We start from the raw sequence: 21,556 nt of genomic DNA on the forward strand, positions 1-21,556 counted from the left end.
AGCACCAAATGCTACGTTAGGAACAAAATAATAAAGGGAAAAATTAAAAACTTTCCTTTCAAACCAATTTGCGAAAACTCAAAAAGGACAAGGGCAGGTCAACTGTCTCATCCAATGCTTCTCTCAAAACTAAAATGCAGCCTTTATGCATCGCAAGCCCACTGTCAGTTACGAGTGGATAAAAAGGGAAGGACCAGTTTAGGAAAATCCCTCGGAACTTCTTCAATCTAAAGGCATCGGATAATTACCAATATAAGCAAGCATCCAGACTGATTCCTGGGATGTCAGGACTTTCATATGAAGAAAGACTGGATAGACTTGGCTTATACTCGCTAGAATTTAGGAGATTGAGAGGGGATCTTATAGAAACGTACAAAATTCTTATGGGGTTGGACAGGCTAGATGCAGGAAGATTGTTCCCGATGTTGGGGAAGTCCAGGACAAGGGGTCACAGCTTAAGGATAAGGGGGAAATCCTTTAGGACCGAGATGAGAAGAAACTTTTTCACACAGAGAGTGGTGAATCTCTGGAACTCTCTGCCACAGAGGGTAGTCGAGGCCAGTTCATTGGCTATATTTAAGAGGGAGTTAGATGTGGCACTTGTGGCTAAAGGGATCAGGGGGTATGGAGAGAAGGCAGGTACGGGATACTGAGTTGGATGATCAGCCATGATCATATTGAATGGCGGTGCAGGCTCGAAGGGCCGAATGGCCTACTCCTGCACCTATTTTCTATGTATCTATGTATCCGAGAACACTTCAGCTCTACCATCTATTTAGTGGGATACATATTGAACCATAATATAGTTGGATGAAATTCAGGCAATATACAAGATATTAATGAATAGTGTCTTCAATGAATAATTTAACCAGCAATCCATAAAAACTCAGGATACCACATTTCCATCGGTATTGAAATGCACGCACAATGAAATGATAATCATTATTTAATTCCCTTAACCAGGCTTGTCAATATTATCTAGTCATTGTTGGATGTCAATGTATATTTTCTCCAGATTAACTATTTCCAATTTCTTTCATTATAAAATTGTTAAAGTGTTATAGCGTACCTGTCACAGGCTGGAGAAGCATCAGGATTTCTAGATGAACTGATGAATTGTTCTGAATATTTGGAGATGTGACTAGGGAATGAGTTATACTTGGCATTGGTCTCATATAACAATGATTCCATGGTAGGAGCCTGTAATGTCAAAGTTAAGTAAGTAAGTAATTAAGTTTATTGGCCAAGTATTCACATACAAGGAATTTGCCTTGGTGCTCCGCCCACAAGTAACAACATGGCATACAGTGACAGTTACGAATGACTCAGAAAACACTAAACATTAATAATAATAAAACATTAATGATAAAACACCATTGATCAACCATGTGAACCAACAAAATACCAGATCAAAGGGAGGCTACAGATTTTTGGCTGATGAGTAGAGCAACTACTCGTGGATAAAAACTATTTTTATGTCTGGCTGTGGCAGCTTTGACAGTCCAGAGTCGCCTTCCAGAGGGAAGTGATTCAAAGAGTTTGTGGCCAAGGTGAGAGGGGTCAGAGATGATCTTGCCCGCTCGCTTCCTGGCCCTTGCAGTGTACAGTTCATCAATGGAGGGAAGGTTGCAGCCAATAATCTTCTCTGCTGATCGGACGATTCGCTGCAGCCTCCAGGTGTCGTGCTTGGTGGCTGAACCAAACCAGACCATGAATGGGTCGATGGTAGCCCCCCACTTAAGGTCCTTAATTTATAATAAGTATTGTAAGATTAAATGCTTTATTTGCCTCTAGCAGTGACATTTGGAAAAACTGCAATTATATAATTGACTCATTACGGTCTTCTCGAAGTTCAGGGGTGGGGAACCTGCGGCCTTCTAGGCCATTAAGTGCGGCCTTTTGAATGAATCCAAATTTTGTAGAACAATCCTTTTATTTTTATTTAAGAAGGAACTGCAGAAGCTGGAAAATCAAAGGTAGACTAAAATGCTGGAGAAACTCAGCGAGTGAGGCAGCGTCTATGGAGCGAAAGAAATAGGCGACGTTTCAGGTCAAGACCCTTGTTCAGGTCTGAAGAAGGGTCTCGACCCGAAACGTCGCCAGATGGTGGGGGAATGAGGGGCAGGTGGAACCTAGTGTGGTGGGGAAGTAGGGTGCGATACAGGCTGGTAGGTGAAAGGTAGCGCTAGATGGGCGAAGATAATTGGCAGATGGAACCAGGTGGATGGAGAGGATGAGAGACATGAGCAAAGAGAGAAAACTACATGGTAGGCGAGTGTGTGTCAGCACAGTTCAGGGTGCGGGATATCTAAAATTGCAAAATTCATTGATCACATCACCGGTATATGAAATTTGGTTCATAGCGCCCCCCCCCCCCCCCCCCCCCCCAATTCATCTACTTCGTCCCCTCATCCCCGAGTTCCTAATTTCCTATTTATCCACCCTCTCCCCTCAACTCCCCTTCCACCCATGTTCCTCCCTATGGATTTATTCTCCCTATCCTCACCCTAGCTGACATCCTTTTGTCTTCTTTCCACCTCTAGCTTTTGTCACTTATTCCACCTATCTGCTAATCATACCCCTACATCAGTATCTGCCTATCATTTGCCAGGTTTTATCATGCCCAACCTCTATTTTCAAGCTTTCGTTCCCTTACTACAATCAGTCTGAAGAAAGGTCCTGACCCGAAATGTCACTTGTCCATTCCACCCACTGATGTTTCCTGACCCTCAGATACTCCTCTTTTTGTGTTGCGCAAAATAACAAAGCAGAAAAGTAGAATCTGAGAACAATTATCCCGATCAAACCGAATCGATGGTTACTAGCAGATCTCTAAAAATAATGTGTTCTTGGACTGGTTCATCTTTTGAATCATGCCAAACACTTACGATACTTCCTGGCTGTTTGTGCGCTGGGGTCCATCGCTTTTCTCTCAGGTGATGGATATTCTCCAAAGGAGTAATTGCCACTTTAAGTTGACCTTGGCACTGACCACTAAAGTCAGTGATATTGTACCAGCCACAAATAGACATAAATCCAGATAATAAAGGTGAAAGATCCACGGATGCAAATCCTATAACCCGATCAATATCTAGAACAAAAAAAAAAAGCATTTCTGCAATTTTCATAAATGCAATGTTGCCATGAAAGTGGTCTTCTGAGTTTTTAAAACCACAACAATAATCAAATGCTATTTACACTTTATAATACTTTCAACTGATTTACCATCAGATATCAGTTTAAATTCTGTGCAAGTGAAAGTCGCTAAACCTGTGATTCTTTTCTTCATTGCATACATTAATAAAGTCATGACTTGATTGCCCCATTTTCATATTACTGCTAGAATTTGGATATGGTACATCTTTAATCTTATTTTTACTTTAAAAACGTATGCTATTTCCTAGCAACTATTCAAGAGTAATCAAGAACCAGTGAAAATAGGTTTAAGATTAGAGGGGAAGTATTTAATAGGAACCCGATGGGCAACTTTTCCACAGAGGGTATACGGATCAGCAGCCAGATAAGGTGATGTTACAACATTTAAAAGACTTTTGGACAGGTCATGGATAGGAAAGGTTTAAAGGGATACGAGCCAAATATGGGCAGTTGGGACCAGTGTAGATGGGGCACCTTGGTCAGCATGGGCAAGTTGGGCCAAAGGGCCTGTTTCCGTGCTGTATATCTCTCTGACTATTCAAGTGATCTCAAATGATTTGGATTGACAACTGATCACAAATTCAAGTTGAAGAACTTTGCTAGTAATTTTTTTCATTCAGCTTCTTGAAAAGTTAAGACAGTTTCTGAGTTCACACAGTTTTGCGTACAGTTGCGTACTGAGTTGCGTACAGTTTTGGTCTCCTAATCTGAGGAAAGACATTCTTGCCATAGAGGGAGTACAGAGAAGGTTCACCAGACTGATTCCTGGGATGTCAGGACTTTCATATGAAGAAAGACTGGATAGACTCGGCTTGTACTCGCTAGAATTTAGGAGATTGAGGGGGGATTTTATAGAAATTTACAAATTTCTTAATGGGCGGAATGGCCTAATTCTGCTCTTAAGACTTAAGAGATTGATATTTTCCTAGGCACACTGAGGTTAATTCTACCGCATCAGTTCAACTCCCAAGGTCAGTTGACAAATAATTGAACCTAGATCTTTTTACCAAGAACGTGATTGGCATCGTTTTGTTTTTTCTTATTTATCTTTTGACTATTTTTGATTTTCACTCTTTTTGCATTTCATTGTTGGACTACATTATTTTCCCCAGTGTGCTCCTACATTGGATGCACCAATTGATTTCAAGACTCACACCATTCTATAAACACACAACCTTTCAGCATTGGCTGCACTTCACTAAATTGTCTGAATACTGTACCTCAAAAAAAAAACTTTTGACAGTTACTCATTCTACCTTAGTTTCTTTTCAGTAACTAGATGGATAGGTTTTCCTTTTTGAAATGCATTCAGGAACAGTTGGACCATCAGCTGTTTCAGATATTAAAAAATAAGAAAATTATATTTAGCATTTACCTGCTTTATGCCACACTTTGAAAACGAGTGTTTGCTGTGGATCCAGTAGCAACTCTTTGGGTAGCCTGCAATTAGAGAACATCTACCGTAACAAACAAAATGTATCTCTAAGGTACACAAAATTGCTGGGGAAACTCAGCGGGTGCAGCAGCAACTATGGAGCGAAGGAAATAGGCGACGTTTCGGGCCGAAACCCTTCTTCAGACTGATGGGGGGTGGGGGGGGGGAAGAAGAAGGAAAAGGGGAGGAGGAGGAGGAGGAGCCCGAGGGCGGGCGGATGGGAGGGTGGGAGGAGACAGCTAGAGGGTTAAGGAAGGGGAGGAGACAGCAAGGGCTAGCAAAATTGGGAGAATTCAATGTTAATGCCATAGGGACGCAAGGTCCCCAGACGGAATATGAGGTGCTGTTCCTCCAATTTCCGCTGTTGCTCACTCTGGCAATGGAGGAGACCCAGGACAGAGAGGTCGGATTGGGAATGGGAGGGGGAGTTGAAGTGCTAAGCCACCGGGAGTTCAGGTAGGTTATTGCGGACTGAGCGGAGGTGTTCGGCGAAACGATCGCCCAACCTACGCTTGGTCTCCCCGATGTAAATCGGCTGACATCTAGAGCAGCGGATGCAGAAGATGAGGTTGGAGGAGATACAGGTGAACCTTTGTCGCACCTGGAACGACTGCTTGGGACCTTGAATGGAGTCGAGGGGGGAGGTGAAGGGACAGGTGTTGCATTTCTTGCGGTTGCAACGGAAAGTGCCCGGGGAGGGGGTGGTGCGGGAGGGAAGGGAAGAATTGACTGAATACTGTATACTGTACTCGATACCACAAAATGTATCTCTAGTTGGATTTTTTCACTTTCTAAATTAAACATTCCTTATTTTTAATAGGTCAGAATGGGAATGGGAGTTAAAGTGGTTAGCAACTTGGAGATCCAGTAGGCCCTTGCAGATCTAATGCGTATACAGCGAATCAGCCACCACGTCTATGCTTGGGCTTGCAGATTTAAATGAGGCCTGTTGAAGTACATGTGTACCTCTGTTTCACCTCGAAGGACTTCTGGGGTCCGCGAATGGATGTGAGGGAGGAGATATAGGGACAGGGGTAACATTTCCTTGCAGGGGAAGTACTTAGGGAGGGGTGGTTTAGGTGGGAGGGGATGAGTGAATCGAGGAGGGAGCAGTCTCTGCGGAAGGTGAACTAGGGTGGGGTAGGAAGATGCGGCTGTTGGTGGAATCACATTGAAGGAGAGCAATTAAAGAGTGATTGGCCAGGAGAACATCAAAATAGCTGTTGCGACCAATGTTGTCATGATGAAATCCTCCAAATTCAGTGGAAGGATAAATGTCAACAGGTGCATCCCCTTCAAGTCCAATTTCCCAGCAATGAGGTAATATTAGGCTGATCACTTTGTACACATGCCTCACACCAAATCCCAAAATAGACACTGTTCAGAACTCGATCATCGTATGCAATTATGAAGCAGACAGGGAAAAAGATTCAAGGATGTGCTCAAAGTGGCCTTGAAGAAATCCAATTTGTTACCAGTTCTCATGACAATGCAAAATAAAGGGGAAGTATTTAGTTTGGTGCAGAGAATCGCAAGTCCACAAAGACGCCCCACATATGGAAAAGTCTTTGGCTTGCTTATTGGTCTCATCAGCCACCTCAGCACCCACAAAATCAGAGAGAGGTAAATCAGAGAAAGAATTGGGAAATGCTTATCAAGATGAAAGAAAGGGAACAGACTTGTAAGATTACAAGTTTGAGACAGTATCCAAGAATAACCAAGGATTGAAATGGGCTGTGCAGCTAGCAGAAGAAATACTAAAGGGGGGTCTCGACCCGAAACGTCACCCATTTATTTTCTCCACAGATACTGCTTGTCCCTTTCAGTTACTCCAGCGCTTATGCCCATTCCCATGATCGTTTGACCAATAGGCATTTAAAGTAACCAACTAACCTAATAACTGGCAAGTTGTGGGGATGTGGAAGGAAACTGAAGGACTCAGAGGAAACACATGCAGTCAAGGGAGAAGATGCCACCTTCATGTTGACAGTAATAGAGATCAGGACTTAACCAGGACTACAACTCCCAGCAGCGCTATACCAAGAGGCAGCATATGTTGATGAGGAATAGGACATGGGGAGATTCTAAAGATAACATTGCGAAAGTACAAAGTAGTTCATTAATCATTCAGAACAACAGTACAGATTCAATTCCTTAATAAATCTAGCCATAGTTACGTTTTAAAATCCCAATAAACATGTACCTCGTTTGCTGTTGATGTTCCCAAATAGGACTGCAGGCATTTTCTATCAGTTGGGTTCTTATAGGAGTTGGACTGGCTGGTGTAGAATATGATACATAGCAACTTGGTTTAACACCAGTTTGTTCTGTCAAGGGACATCCTTTAAAAACATAGTTTTATAGATAGTAAGTGTGAAGTGAACACATAATAAACTATTGACCTTCAAGCAACGAAACATCAACCAATCCTGCACAGCAAACAAAAATGCGTTCTTATTTTTAGATTCAAAGACGTATAAAGATCAGCTAAAGTTCAAAGTGGCTACAGTAGATAAGTTCAGTACTATTTTTAAAAATTCTATAATTATACTTTTCATATATTAATTCACACTTTTGCAACACAAACCAAAATCTTGTTAAATTATCCTGGCGATCTGTGGCTATTCAGGCAAAATATTTTTGAGATAATTTTTCTTCGATTGTCCAAAGTATTGTTATGGAAGATACAGAACATATATCCCAAAGAAAGACCATTTTGTTTTAAATACTGCAGGTCAGTATTTACAGACTACTGAAATTTCTTCACATAGTAGACGTGTTCTAGGCTTAATGCAGCTTCATTAGCAATATCCTTTGTTAAGCTGTCCCTATATAGCCTCCCCTTAAATCTTTCCAAATTATTTGCCTCAAGCATTGTTTGAAAGCAAGTCTCACATGGTACCACTCACTAGGTTAACAAATTCTTGTGAATTTTATATCTTTCCATTTTCTCTATTTTTCTCTTCCAACCCTTCATAATTCAAAAGCCTTCCATTAGACACTCTCTCAAACTCCTCCCCATCCAAGTACTCTTCCTCATCATTGAAACATAGAGACAACCATTCCTGCAGGATCTCAATTTAGGTGTTACCCAAGCAAATCATCGTTCATCCATTTTGCATCCTTTTTTATAATATCGTGAACAGAATTGCACCCCGTACTCCAGGTGCAGGTAAATCATGTTTTCATACAATTTATTAAGTAGGAAGTTTCTTGTAACTTCCGATTTTTTTATTCCTTCCTCCCAGAAAGAAACCCTAGTGCTTGGTTTGCCTATTGTGTGGCCTTGTCAGCCTGACCTTCTATTTTTCATGATTTGTGTATTGTTATTCAAAAAGATCCCGTAGCTCTTCTATTGCATTCATATTTTTGATTTCCAAGATTTGTTTGATTTTTATCAATTGCCCCAAACTAAGTTGATGACATGCATAGGTCTGGTGTCACATATAGACCAAATTGGGCAACGTTGGCAGATTTTCTTCCTTGAAGGACATTAGCAAACCAAATCATGTTTAAAAAAAAAGATTCAGTCATTTCATGACCCAAGACTAGTTTTTTTTTAAATTCAAATTTTATTTAATTACATGGATTCCTCCAGCTGCCACGATGGGATTTAAACTCATGCCTTTTAGTCAAGTCTAGAATCTGACTGGTAGACTTAATGACCTGTTTTCTTACTGCAAGGTCATGCCTCAGACTTGACTGATAGAAATGTATTTCCTAATTATATCGCCAGTATGCAAGCTTATTACTATCTTGTAATTTGTCACTGTCTTCCACACTATTGCTGATCATTGCCAACACAAATTGCTGTTATCTTTACAAATAATCAGAAATTGTTTCTTTCATTGCCATCCCTAATTCAAAGTAGGAGATATTGGTTTACGTGTCTTGCAGAACTAACTTTAACACAAAATTAAAATTATGTGAAAATGAAATAAGAAACTGTACATGCTACAATTCTAAAACAAACCCAAAAATTACTTGAGTAACTCTGCAGGACAGGCAGCATCTCTGGAGAGAAGGAATGAGTGACGTTTCAGTTGAGACCCTTCTTCAGACTGAAAGTCACGGGAAAGAGAAACGAGAGACAAAGACGATGATGTAGAGAGACATAGAACAAATAAATGAGTAAAAGAGTAACACCGATATAAGAAACAGAAGATAGACACAAAAACCTGGAGTAACTCAGTAGGACAAGCAGCATCTCTGGACATTTCAAAACCGGCAGTTCCTTCTTACACACGATAAAGGAAACAGGCCAGTTAGCAGTTTTCTCGGTGAGAACGAAAAGCTGGTGTAACTTGGGTGGGGAGCGATGGAGAGAGAGGGAATGCAGGGGTTACGTGATTTGGTTGGGGGTATCTTCGGTGTAAGCCAGCATCTGCAGTTCCTTCCGACACAAAATTACTGGAAATACTCAGGCCAGGTTGCATCGGCAGAACTCTTTTGTCATCAACCTGAAATGTTGACTCCGTTTTCTTTCCCACTGATGCGGTCTGATCTACTGAGTAATTCCAGCACTTTCTGTTTGTGCTATGGATCTATGTGAACATTTTTAATGATGGCTCAACATCATCAACATGCAATGTGACACATGTGATGATGCAAACTTATATTTTCAAACAGCCATGTAGAAAAACTTTGAAACTAAACGAAAAGTTGTAAAAGATAAATGCAAAGGTAACAGGTTTTTTTTCAGGACAGCATTATGGCCTGGACACCATGGCTTGATGAAGGTCGCAGTTACAGACTATCAGCAACAAGCAGGAGATTATGCCTTACAGCTATGCCTTACAGTTTCATAACAAAACATAGACTCAAGTTGCAAGCAATCCCTGATGAAACAAAGGTCCTTCAAATGTTAGATTAATCCGTAACACGGTAATATACATGCACATGAAGTGAACCTTTCCCCCCCATTTTTTGTATCAATGTCTGAAGAATGCAGGAACATTACATTAGTCCCAACGATCAATGTCAATTCACTTGGTTCATCTGCGTTCAAACAAATTTGCCCAAAGTGCCGGGAGTAATCAAAGCATTATTATTACCCAACTTTAAGTTCCTGACTCCCGGTACACTCTCAACAGGACCTCTTCCCATTTCCCACATTTACCATAATAACTAGAAATACCATCTCACTTTTTAAAGATTGATACATTTGCAATCAAATTCCCTCATGGCTCAAGCTACTGAAAAATAAATGTAAAGTTTGTGGATACAGAGTGATTAGAGCTAGCTTCTGAAAATGTTCTGAAAGGGTATTGACATGGATAGAGAACTGGTTGGCAGACAGGAAGCAAAGAGTAGGAATTAATGGGTCCTTTTCAGAATGGCAGGCAGTGACTAGTGGGGTGCTGCAAGGCTCAGTGCTGGGACCCCAGTTATTTACTATATTAACGATTTAGACGAGGGAATTAAATGTAACATCTCCAGGTTTGCGGATGACACAAAGCTGGGTGGCAGAGTGAGCTGCAAGGAGGATGTTATGAGGCTGCAGGGTGACTTGGATAGGTTGGGTGAATGGGCAGATGCATGGCAGATGGAGTATAATGTGGATAAATGTGAGGTTATCCACTTTGTTGGGAAGAACAGGAAGGCAGATTATGTTCAAGAAGGAACTGCAGGAAATAGGCAAAGTTTCGGGCCAAAACCCTTCTTCAGACTGATGCAGGGTGGGGGGTGGGAAGAATTACCTCGATGGAGATGCGATTTCGTATTGTATCTCCGACCTCGACCAGGAGCTCCATCGCGGGGAGACTGGGGACTTACCATTACGGAGCTCTCGGTCTCTGGTTAGAGACCGATTTCTGGGGAACTGCAAGCCGAGCTTCGACTGCCCCGACGAGGGAGCTTCGATCGCCCCGATGCGGGGGCTTCGACCGCCGGCTGCGGGAGATTCAATCACCCCGACTGCGGATGGTTCGACTGCCCCGACCACGGGAGAATAAAGAGAAAGTGCCTTCCCTCACAGCGAGGAATGTGGGGATTCTGCTGTGGTGGATGTTTATGTTAACTTTTATGTAGTTGTGTGTTTTGTTGCTTTTTTTTCCTCATATGGCTGTAAGGTAATTTGCATATCATTGTACCTTAATTGGTACACGTGACAATAAAAGACCTTTGAAACCTTTGAATATTTTTATAGCATCAGTCAGATATTATACTGTTGTCGTCTGAGTGGGCTACCTTACTTGTCTCCTGTTAAAGAACGTGTCAGGATGAAACATATAAAAATTGTTAGCATTCACGTTATAGGTAGAATAAGATAAATTATGAGCTTGAAATAGCTCTTCCAGAATTGTTGATTTAGGCAACACAGGAGATAAGTGCCCCATGTTTTTAGAGAAAGCATAAGGAACAAATCTCCATGGATTTAAAGGAGGTTTGGAATCAGAAATACCAGCACCACACCTACAAAGTGTATTTACAGGCTATATGGCAGGCAATGGTCTCTTAAATTTAGGGACAGTGTTTGAGATAATGCCCCATCGGCTTAAGGTTATGGGGAATGGGGGTGCAAGGTTAGTAATGAGGCAGTCAAGATTCAGAGATTGAGAAGGTTAAAGATGAGAGGGGAAACGAGTGATCAAGAAGAAAGTAGGTCAGGGAAACCAAAGAGGGGACAGTGCATGTGCAAGAATGCACGCTTGTGCGCACACGTTCAAAAGGAGTGATTGTATACGGGCTAACAGATCCCCCCAACAAACATTTTTACTTATGTCTGTCAAAGTCCATGAAGCTGAGCCTATCTCCAATGGTCTTTGATATCCTTACATTGAATCAAGACCTTTGTTTGTCATACCCCTGTGGTGGCTGGTGTGTGACATTCACACAAAGAAAAAATCACAAACAACTTCTACTCATCAATATGATATTCTGTCAGAACAAACTGGTACTCAAGAGCTGCGTCACCGCCCAACTATCTCTCTCAATCTTTCTTACCACAATGCTGCACCTCAGCTCAAATATGCACCCAGATGGAGTAATTTACAAGACAAATGAGAAAGCCTTCAACCTATGATTACTCTACTCCACCACCAAGGTCATCCCCCAGCTTTGATATTGGTTTATTATTATTGTCTCATGTACATGTATCCAAGAACAGCCTCTGGATCAGAGGCGAGCATTTTAAAATCAAGCCCTCCAACCTAGCAACGTTAATGATTGCCAGGGTAACAACTCCTGCCAATGGGGGTAGTTTAGTTACAGGACTCTTTACCGCAAGAACTTCAGTGCTCTGAAAATATCCAACCATGTGTCAATAAAGTTCTCCAAATCATTGAACCAACATTATCTCCTCTTCCAGGATACCAACCCCAGCATCAAGGTGTTAATTACTTTCAGTCAGTTGCCATAGACAGGTCACTTGCACACCAATACTACACTTCCGAAACAGGCACTCTATTCCGAGCTCCAACATAACAAGTTGCCAGAGAAACATTTAGAGGGCATCTTCAGTTGGGATTGTTGGGCAGGCCACATTGTTTATCGAATACCAGACTGAAAAAGCAGCCCATCACAGCAAGAGAATACCAGCTGAACCAGGGCAACCACTGATTCATTGGAAATCCCTAACCCTGATCCACGACTGCTCAAAATGGGGGAAGATTTTAGAATGGCATTAAGAACCTCGTCTGCACTTGTGGGAATCGCTCAGATGCCCAACATAAATTGTGGAAATGGCACATTTTCTCTCAATCTGTCACCCTCCCTGCGGAACAGTCTCACAAGAGCTTCATCAGCCACTCGAGAACATATAGAATTGGAATGAATGTAATATAACCTTGACCCCAAGGGATGTATTAAGAAAAAGAAAGCCATAAAATGTGAAACAAATATCCAATTACTACATGTTGGAATAGCAAATTAGGCTAGCAATGATATCCGAGTTAATTGAATGAGTTCAGCATTACATCGTACGATAAATCTATCAAACAGCATTTAATTTAGGACATCCTTCACAAACATTAATTGAAGGCAATAACAACAAGACAAGTAAAATTGTTAAATTATGATGTACCCGAATGAGCTACCTAGGGGATGAATACAAATAGGCTTCAGTAGGTGAACTCGTTTTTGGAAATGCATTTTTTCAGGCAATGAAGAATATTCCACTGAACTCTGTGAGATAAAGGCAAGTGCCCACTTTAACACCATTGCCTTCTGGCTTTCTTTTGTATGGACATTCTGTTGTGACACACGTTTCTATAAACGCAAATTGGATGCAACGCGATTTATGAATTAGTAATCACCATTTGTATCACGTTGAACTGGATTGATTATAACGCAATTTGTTTCAGGGGAGAAATAGAACCACATAGAAACACGTTAGAAACAAGGAACTGAAGCTGTTAGTTTACCAAAAAAGACACAAAATGCTGGAGTAACTCAGTGGGTCAGGCAGCATCAGAGATCAGAGAAGGGTGTCAACACGAAGAGTCACTTATCTACGTTCTCCAGAGATGCTGCCTGAGTTACTCCAGCACTTTGTGTCTTTTTTCACTTAAAAGTTACCTTTGGAAATTGACAAGCAATTGCTTCTACTGACACGTGCAATGACACTATTAAACAATGCAACATACAGTTTTTAATACTTTTGGCTTGCAGAAACAAATATAAACGTAGCTATTAAAAGTATTTTTGAAAATCCTGCAGGAAAAATAAACTTGTTATTGCAAGTTTGAATCTCTCTGGCCCCTAATTCCATTTCCCCCAGTGACAGAGTTGTTTGAATATCACCATTTTCTGTAGTGAGGTTTTTAAGGAACATAGCTATCCTGTTATAGCAGATATACCTATAGTTATATGTCTGGCTCAGTAATGTTGCTGGTTGATGGTGACCCCAAGACTTAAATCAAGTCAAGTCACTTTTATTTATATAGCACATTTAAAAAACAACTCTCGTTGGCCAAAGTGCTTTACATTGGTGGAGGTACTAATGTTATACAACAGTGGTTCATAGATTAAATACAAACATCACTACATACATATAGCCCTCGCTCAGAGGACGTCAAGAAAGGCTTGGGAGTAGAGATGAGTTTTAAGTCTCGACTTAAAGGAGCCGATGGAGGGAGCAGTTCTGATGGGAAGAGAGATGCTGTTCCACAGTCTAGGAGCTGCAACCGCAAAGACGCGGTCGCCCCTGAGCTTATGCCTAGACCGCGCGTTCAGTAACCCCAAGTCGGCCGATCTGAGGGACCTGGAGGTGGTGTTGTGGGTAAGCAGATTTTTGATCTAGGTGGGGGCAAGCCCATTGAGGACTTTGTAGACAAAGAGGAGGATCTTGAAATTTATTCGGAACCGCACAGGGAACCAGTGGAGAGAGGCCAGGATCGGGGTGATGTGGTCCCTTTTTCGGGTGCCCGTCAGGAGTCTCGCTGCGGCGTTTTGGACCAGTTGCAGGCGGGACAGGGAAGATTGGCTGATGCCAGTGTAAAGGGAGTTGCAGTAATCGAGGCGGGAGGAGATAAATGTGTGGATGATCTTTTCCAGGTCATCAAACGGGAGGAATTGATTTTTTTAGCTATCACCCGAAGCTGAAAGAAGCTAGCTTTTACCACAGCATTGACTTGTTTGTCAAATTTCAATGCTGAGTCAAATATCACGGCAAGGTTTTTGACGTGAGGTTTGAGTAGTGCGGTAATGACTTAAGAACGGGTACAGGTTTTGAGACACTACCAATTGCATTCTTGTATGATTTGACTGGATAGTATGCAAACAAAGTTTTTCACTGTTTCTCGAAACATGATGATATTAAACCAATACCAACCCTATTGGGTCCAATGGTATCTAACACACCCTCTTGATTTTTATTTGTGAATTGTTGTAAAACCATGAGGCTGATGGAAAGCTTTATTAAGTTCAAGGTTAACGTGTGCAGCTATTACATAAATCAATCTGTGCTGGTGTTTCTGTTTCTGTTTCACAATAAAGGTCTTTAGTTTTGAAATTATCAAAGGAGATGTTGCAGAGATGAAACAAAGGCTGGCGCTTAGGGATTAGGCATTGATGCAGAACATACAGAAGAAAGGTTTGCACAGGTTTAAAGACTGCCTGGGATGACAGGAAAGAGGAGAGCAGATTGAAGACAATATAACAGTGGGAGAGACTTCATCCACCAAGGCCTGTGAGCTACTCATCAACCACTGTCTGTTATTAAGCACATAATTTTGTACAAACTCTTAACTGTTATGTATATTAGTGGTTGCAGCTCATTTTGTCTTCTTCACTAACCACTGCATTTCTTACTTATTGCACCAAAACAACTTTAATATTAAAAAATGCTAAAGAAAAAACAATTGCATGTCAGGCTGTTTTATACTATGTTCTTTGCTCTCATCAAGCTACGCCATTTTTATAATTATGTGCAAAATTAATCAATACATTTCTGAGTAGAGAAAATGAATACAATATACAATAGGTGTAGGAGTAGGCCATTCGGCCCTTCGAGCCAACACCGCCATTCAATGTGATCATGTCAGATCATCCACAATCAGTACCCCGTTATTGCCTTCTCCCCATATCTCCTGACTCCGCTGTCTTTAAGAGCCCTATCTAGCTCTCTTGAAAGTATCCAGAGAACCGGCCTCCACTGCCCTCTGAGGCAGAGAATTCCAGACTCACAACTCTCTGTATGAAAAAGTGTTTCCTCACCTCCGTTCTAAATGGCTTACCCCTTATTCTTAAACTGTGGCCCCTGGTTCTGGACTCCCCCAACATCGGGAGCATGTCTCCTGTCTCCAGCGTGTCCAAAACCTAAATAATCTTGTATGTTTCAATAAGATTCCCTCTCATCCTTCTAAATTCCAGAGTATACATGCCCAGCCGCTCCATTCTCTCAGCATATGACAGTCCCGCCATCTCGGGAATTAACCTAGTGAACCTACGCTGCACTCCCTCAATAGCAATAATGTCCTTCCTCAAATTTGGAGACCAAAATTATCAACAGCAACTCTTTATAGACATAGACATAGAAAATAGGTGCAGGAGGAGGCCATTCGGCCCTTCTCGCCAGCACCGCCATTCATTGTGATCATGGCTGATCGTCCCCTATCAATAACCCGTGCTTGCTTTCTCCCCATATTCCTTGACTCCACTAGCCCCTAGAGCTCTATCTAACTCTCTCTTAAATCCATCCAGTGACTTGGCCTCCACTGCCCTCTGTGGCAGGGAATTCCATAAATTCACAACTCTCTGGGTGAAAACGTTTTTTCTCACCTCACCCTTTATTCTAAGACTGTGGCCCCTGGTTCTGGACTCGCCCAACATTTTTGCACATTTTTCCTGCATCTAGCTTGTCCAGTCCTTTTATAATTTTATATGTTTCTATAAGATCCCCCTCATCCTTCTAAACTCCAGTGAATACAAGCCTAGTCTTTTCAATCTTTCCTCATATGACAGTCCCGCCATCCCATGAACTTACGCTGCACTGCCTCAATCACAAGGATGTCCTTCCTCAAATTAGGAGACCAAAACTGTACACAATACTCTAGATGTGGTCTCACCAGAGCCCTATACAACTGCAGAAGAACCTCTTTACTCCTATACTGAAATACTCTTGTTATGAAGGCCAACATTCCATTAGCTTTTTTCACTGCCTGCTGTACCTGTAGGCCAACTTGAGAGATACAGTGTGAAAACAGGTCCTTCTGCCCACTGAGTCCACACCAACCAGCGATCACCGTGTGCAATAGCACTATCCTACACACCAGGGACAATTCACAATTTACAGAAGTCAATTAACCTACAAATCTGTACGTCTTTGGAGTGTGGGAGGGAACCCTAAGAAAACCCACGCAGTCACAGGGTGAACGTAGAAATTCCGTACAGACAACACCCATAGTTGGGATTGTACCCAGGTCTCTGGCACTGTAAGGCAGCAACCCTACAGCAGCGCAACTGTGCCACCCTCAATATTAAAAAATAGATATATTTACACTTCATAAAAATATGAAACTCACCTTTCAAGCTTAGATGCATAGCTCTCTCCACTACAACATTCACTGCAAATGTGTATGCCAGGTCCATCCCAGGAACCTCATTAGCCACTTTATTGCATTCAATGTTAGAGTCTGTGGGCAATTCATCATTAATTTGCACTTCTCTTACTTCTTGTTCTGTTTCATTAATGAGCGGAACATCTTCCTTGGCACCGCATTCATAATCATGGTCATCATCTGAATAGCTTATTCTCTCAGAAGTATATTTAGTGTTGGATGATGGAAGATCATTCGGTACAAGTGTGATATGGAACCTCAGAGCTGCACCTGATAGGTCAGAAGCACCTCGTTTAAAAAGTGGATAAATACCTGTAAAAGAAAAACAACGTTAAAATGGAGAAACATTTTCAATTTGGAATTTCTCTGGATCATTTTTCTATTTCGCATCAGGTTTATTTTTGGAAATGAGCAACAACCTGCCTCTAATGCAAAAAAAAAAAAGTATTCAATGAGTCCTCAGAGAGGTGTGAAGTGAACTGAAAACCTAGCCAAGAAACAATTAGGACTAGTGCTCAAACAGATTAAAAAGTGGATTTTAAAAAGGCCTTGTGTGAAGAAAAGGAAATGAAGCAGAGATGTTTAAGGAATTAACTCTGAACACTCCAGAAGCCCCATCATTTCAGCCTCCTCCTGCTCATGAAACATGCATTTGTCGCAGATGAACTTTACTTATGCTTATCACTCACTGCCCATTAACATCAGTGACCTCAACCACTTCAATAAATGTTTATTTTCTTCCATCTACTTTCATTGTGATTGTCAATGCTTCCACACCTCTATCCCCTACATAAACCAACCACTCTATATCCATCTCATTCTCCTGAGCTAGTTTCACATACAACTCCTTTAACACAAGTTTTGAAATATCAGGTTTTAGATGGTCTTAAAATTTCAGGACTCTTATTCATGTAGTAATTTTTTATTTAGAATTACACATTTATCTTTGATGGTCCAGATTTTGCTGAACAGGGCTTGTGAATGGACACACTGCTCAGATACCCCACTGGACCACATTTAATCTGATTTGGATCAGGAAGGTTTGCCAAGAATATCATCGACTCTGACATCTGACTAATAGAGAAATACGGCAACTCTTTATAGACTTGTAACTCAGCTGGTCAGGCAGCATCTCAGGAGAACATGAAGAGATGACGTTTCGGGAGAGCCTTCTTCAGAAAGACCCTTTCTAACAGAAAAACTAAATTTCCTTCCACATAAAAAGGCAATTAAACATAGGATTCCTAAGTTTCCTTTTTGATTGAAAGTAAAATGAGACAAAAGAATAGGTTAAATAGATACATGATTCAGGACTGAAAAAGTTGAAGAGACAACTCTATTTTATTTTTAAAACTGAAGGAACATCACATTTTGGAAATAAATAAAATTCTCATTACATATTTTAATTCAGTTTGCTTCATAAATCAATATACATACCACTAACTGTAATCTTTCTTGAAGATTTCGCTGTCAATTTTGATAGATCTATGAATGAATATCCAATCAGCCGATCCGTATCATGGGGTCTCTGAACCTTGTCTTTTCCATATGCCATCCACACCTGAACTTCTAGTCTTTCTTCTTTTAGGTACCAAAGCAATGATTGGGTTCTTTTCAAAAATATGGTATTTGCCTGGGCAAAGCTCACAGTTACATGGTTTTCGATGTCAGTAAGAATTGGCTTTTGAAGATATGTACAAACAGCCTCTCTATCATAGAATTTGTAACGTAGATAGCAGGAAGTATATTTATCCAGATGTGCATGTCCAGCCAATAGTACACAGTGCAGTGGGAGCCATATTCGTGGTACAGCTATTGATAGTGACATGTTGCTCTCTACGGTTTCCCAGTTGTCAGCTTCATCTCTGCTCATTCCAGTCTTCCACTCCAATGCCTCTGCAGCCATCGTAACACGCTCTCTATCGCTGGGATGTGCAAATTGGATTGAAAGCTCGAGTCCACCACCCACATTCAGCGGAGCGCCAATGGATTGATTAGAAGCAACTACCTCTGGAAGGTTCACTGCATACCATCCAGAGATACCTTAATATAGAACACAAAAATATATGGAGAAAAAGTTCAGCATTTGTAATCTATAGTTTCTTGATGTTTTTAAAATGTATATTCACCATGAGAAAACATCACTGTGATTACAGTACATAACTAAAAACTCTAGTCACAGTTTTAAATGCAAATGGAAAATAAATTAAAAATACATTGTTTTAAATGCAAATGAAAAATAAATTAAAAAGACATTGCAAATCTGAAACAAACAGAAAAGTCAGATAGCAGCTGTGAAAAAAGAAACAGTCAATGGTTCAGGTCTGTGAGCCTTCAACCAAACTGGAATAAAAAGAGAGATGCAAGTTAGTTTCCAGTAGGAGAGAAGGTAAAGTAGGAATGTGCAGAATAAAGTCAAGTCGCTTTTATTTCTGTAGCACATTTAAAAAACAACTCTCGTTGGCCAAAGTGCTTTACATTGGTGGAGGTACTAATGTTATACAACATTGGTTCATAGATTAAGTACATACATAAATACAAACATATAGCCCTCCCTCAGAGGATGTCAAGAAAGGCTTGAGAGTAAAGATGAGTTTTAAGTCTCGACTTAAAGAAGTCGATGGAGGGGGCAGTTCTGATGGGAAGAGGGATGCTGTTCCACAGTCTAGGAGCTGCAACCGCAGCTCCTAGAATAAAGGGAATGTCTGAGGAGAATTGAAATGGCATCAGCGGGGCAGTTATCAGCAGATTTAACCTATAGAATTGTGTAACTAAGACACAAAGTTGCAGATGCTGGAATCTTAAGAAAAATCAAAGTGCTGGAGAAACTTAGTGTGTCCGGGAGCATCTGGGATGGGAACAGACAGATGGGACAGGACCTTCCTTCAGACTTGTGTGATGAGCTGTAATGTTGTGGGATCTGGCCAACATAGGCGATTTCCACAACGAAATTCGATGGTAAATTGAATATCACTGTACCTTAATTGGTACACGTTATAATAAAAACCTTGAACCTTGAACATAAGAGAAATTGAACCAATGAGATACAAAAATAGAAAATCCTGTAAAAACTAGACAGGGCAGGAAGGAAAAATATATGGAAGGAAAAATAATTAACATTTCAGAGAAGACAAAAAAAAGGTGATCTAGTTACCAGTGCAACGTGAGTGGAACAAAGGGAATTTCTCTGAGGGAGTGAAGAAGCTACAATGGCTGCGTAGTTTGTTGCTGATGTGATTCTGGCATGTGGGATCAAGCCGACAGGCCATATTATACAGAATTGAAATAATTGAAATAATTTAATTGCCACACAACCAAGGTCGGTGGTATTTGGGTTGCCAGCAGCGGTACAATAATAAAGAACACAACCACAATAAAAATTTTACACAAACATCCACCACAGCATTCATCACTGTGGTGGAAGGCACAGAGCTTGGCCAGTCCTCCTCCATTTTCCCCCGTGGTCGGGACCACCACCCTCCACAGCAGTTGCTGCGGGCGTCCAGATGGTAAGGGACAAAGTCAAAGTCAAGGTGAGTCCAGGATCGGCTCTTCCCATTTACCGAAAGTAAATGAAAAAAGGATGTCAGCAGAAATATTTTTAATATATGTAGGAAGGAACTGCAGATGCTTGTTTAAACCGAAGATAGACACAGAAAGATGGAGTAACTCAGTGGGACAGGCAGCATCTCTGGAGAGAACAAATGGATGGCGTTTCGAGTCGAGACCCTTCTTCAGACCAGTCTGAAGAAAGGTCTTGACCCGAAACGTCACCCATTCCTTCTCTCCAGAGATGCTGCCTAACCCTCTGAGTTACTCCAGCATTTTGTGTATATCTATGGTTTTTATATGGACATAAAGAAAGATTTAGATTTGTTTATACACCATGGTACAATGAAGCTCAGGGTAAATAGTATACATGGTAATTAGATTAGATTAGATATAATTTATTGCCACACAGCCAGGCTGGTGGAAATTTGGGTTGTCTGCAGCGATACAATAATAAAGAACACACAACCACAATAAAACTATAACACAAACATCCACCACAGCATTCATCACTGTGGTGGAAGGCACAAAATTTGGCCAGTGCTCCTCCATTTCCCCCCCGTGGTCAGGACCAGAGTCCAGAGTCAGTCCAGGGTCGGCTCTTCCTCACCGGAGACCGCGGCTTTAAGTTGTTGTAGGCCGCAGACCGGCGGTCAAGATTTAAGTCCCCGCCGCAGCCAGAAGCACCGTTGACTGCAGGGCCGGCGGTCGAAGCTCCCCTCCAGGGGTGATGGTAAGTCCATGCCGGACCCGCGGTAGAAGTCGGCCGCGGGCCGGCAGTAATGGCTTCTTCTTCCCCCGGGTCCCCAATGTGAGATCCCAGGCTGTAGACGCCGCACCAGCTGGAGCTCTGCAGACCGCGGCTTCAGGCTGCGACTTCAGGCTGCCGGCTGCCCCGGGCCAGCGAAACGGAGCGCTCCCCTCCAGCGAGCCCCAGCGAGGGCTCACCCGCTCCACGCCGAGAGTCCACTCTGCGCCCGCCGCTGAAGCCCCGTGCGCGTCTCGGGGAAAAGCCGCGTCGATCCTTGATGTTAGGCCACAGGGGAGGCGACCTGGAAAAACTCGCCTCTCCGTGGAGGAGGCGACCGAAGCGGTTCCCCGCTCACCCCCCCACACCACCCCCCACACAAAACACACAAAGAAACATTAAATACAGACTTTAAAACATACTAAAAAAATAAAAAAAAGTTGAAAAACTGACGAGCCGCATGACATGGCTGCTGCCAGAGCAGCGCCCCCTACGATAATGGTAAATACAACATGTTATCTAAAGTTAGATAGAAAATTAGCATGCATGAATCACTTTGGAATAATGCAGGCCACAAACAGAGAGATCAGAGTGGGTGTGGAATGATGAATTAAAGTGGCATGCGACTGACTGCAAGCTCAGTATCAGTATCATTTCTGTGGGCTACGT

General features: G+C 41.8%; 1 protein-coding gene across 3 annotated transcripts in view; it reads right to left on the bottom strand.

Moving 5' to 3' along the window:
• Positions 1 to 21,556, bottom strand: part of c2cd3 (C2 domain containing 3 centriole elongation regulator) — a 113,542-nt gene that overhangs the window by 26,200 nt on the left and 65,786 nt on the right. For all 3 annotated transcript variants that reach the window (XM_033023200.1, XM_033023199.1, XM_033023197.1), the window contains 6 exons: positions 18,028 to 18,633; positions 16,555 to 16,902; positions 6,795 to 6,933; positions 4,532 to 4,596; positions 2,889 to 3,091; positions 1,070 to 1,200 (listed from right to left, as the gene is read on the bottom strand). In XM_033023200.1, coding sequence (XP_032879091.1) covers positions 1,070 to 1,200; positions 2,889 to 3,091; positions 4,532 to 4,596; positions 6,795 to 6,933; positions 16,555 to 16,902; positions 18,028 to 18,633 — 1,492 coding nt within the window. The remainder of the gene's footprint in view (positions 1 to 1,069; positions 1,201 to 2,888; positions 3,092 to 4,531; positions 4,597 to 6,794; positions 6,934 to 16,554; positions 16,903 to 18,027; positions 18,634 to 21,556) is intronic.

This window comes from Amblyraja radiata, chromosome 6 (genome assembly GCF_010909765.2).
Source record: "Amblyraja radiata isolate CabotCenter1 chromosome 6, sAmbRad1.1.pri, whole genome shotgun sequence".
NCBI classification, from domain to species: Eukaryota; Metazoa; Chordata; class Chondrichthyes; order Rajiformes; family Rajidae; genus Amblyraja; species Amblyraja radiata.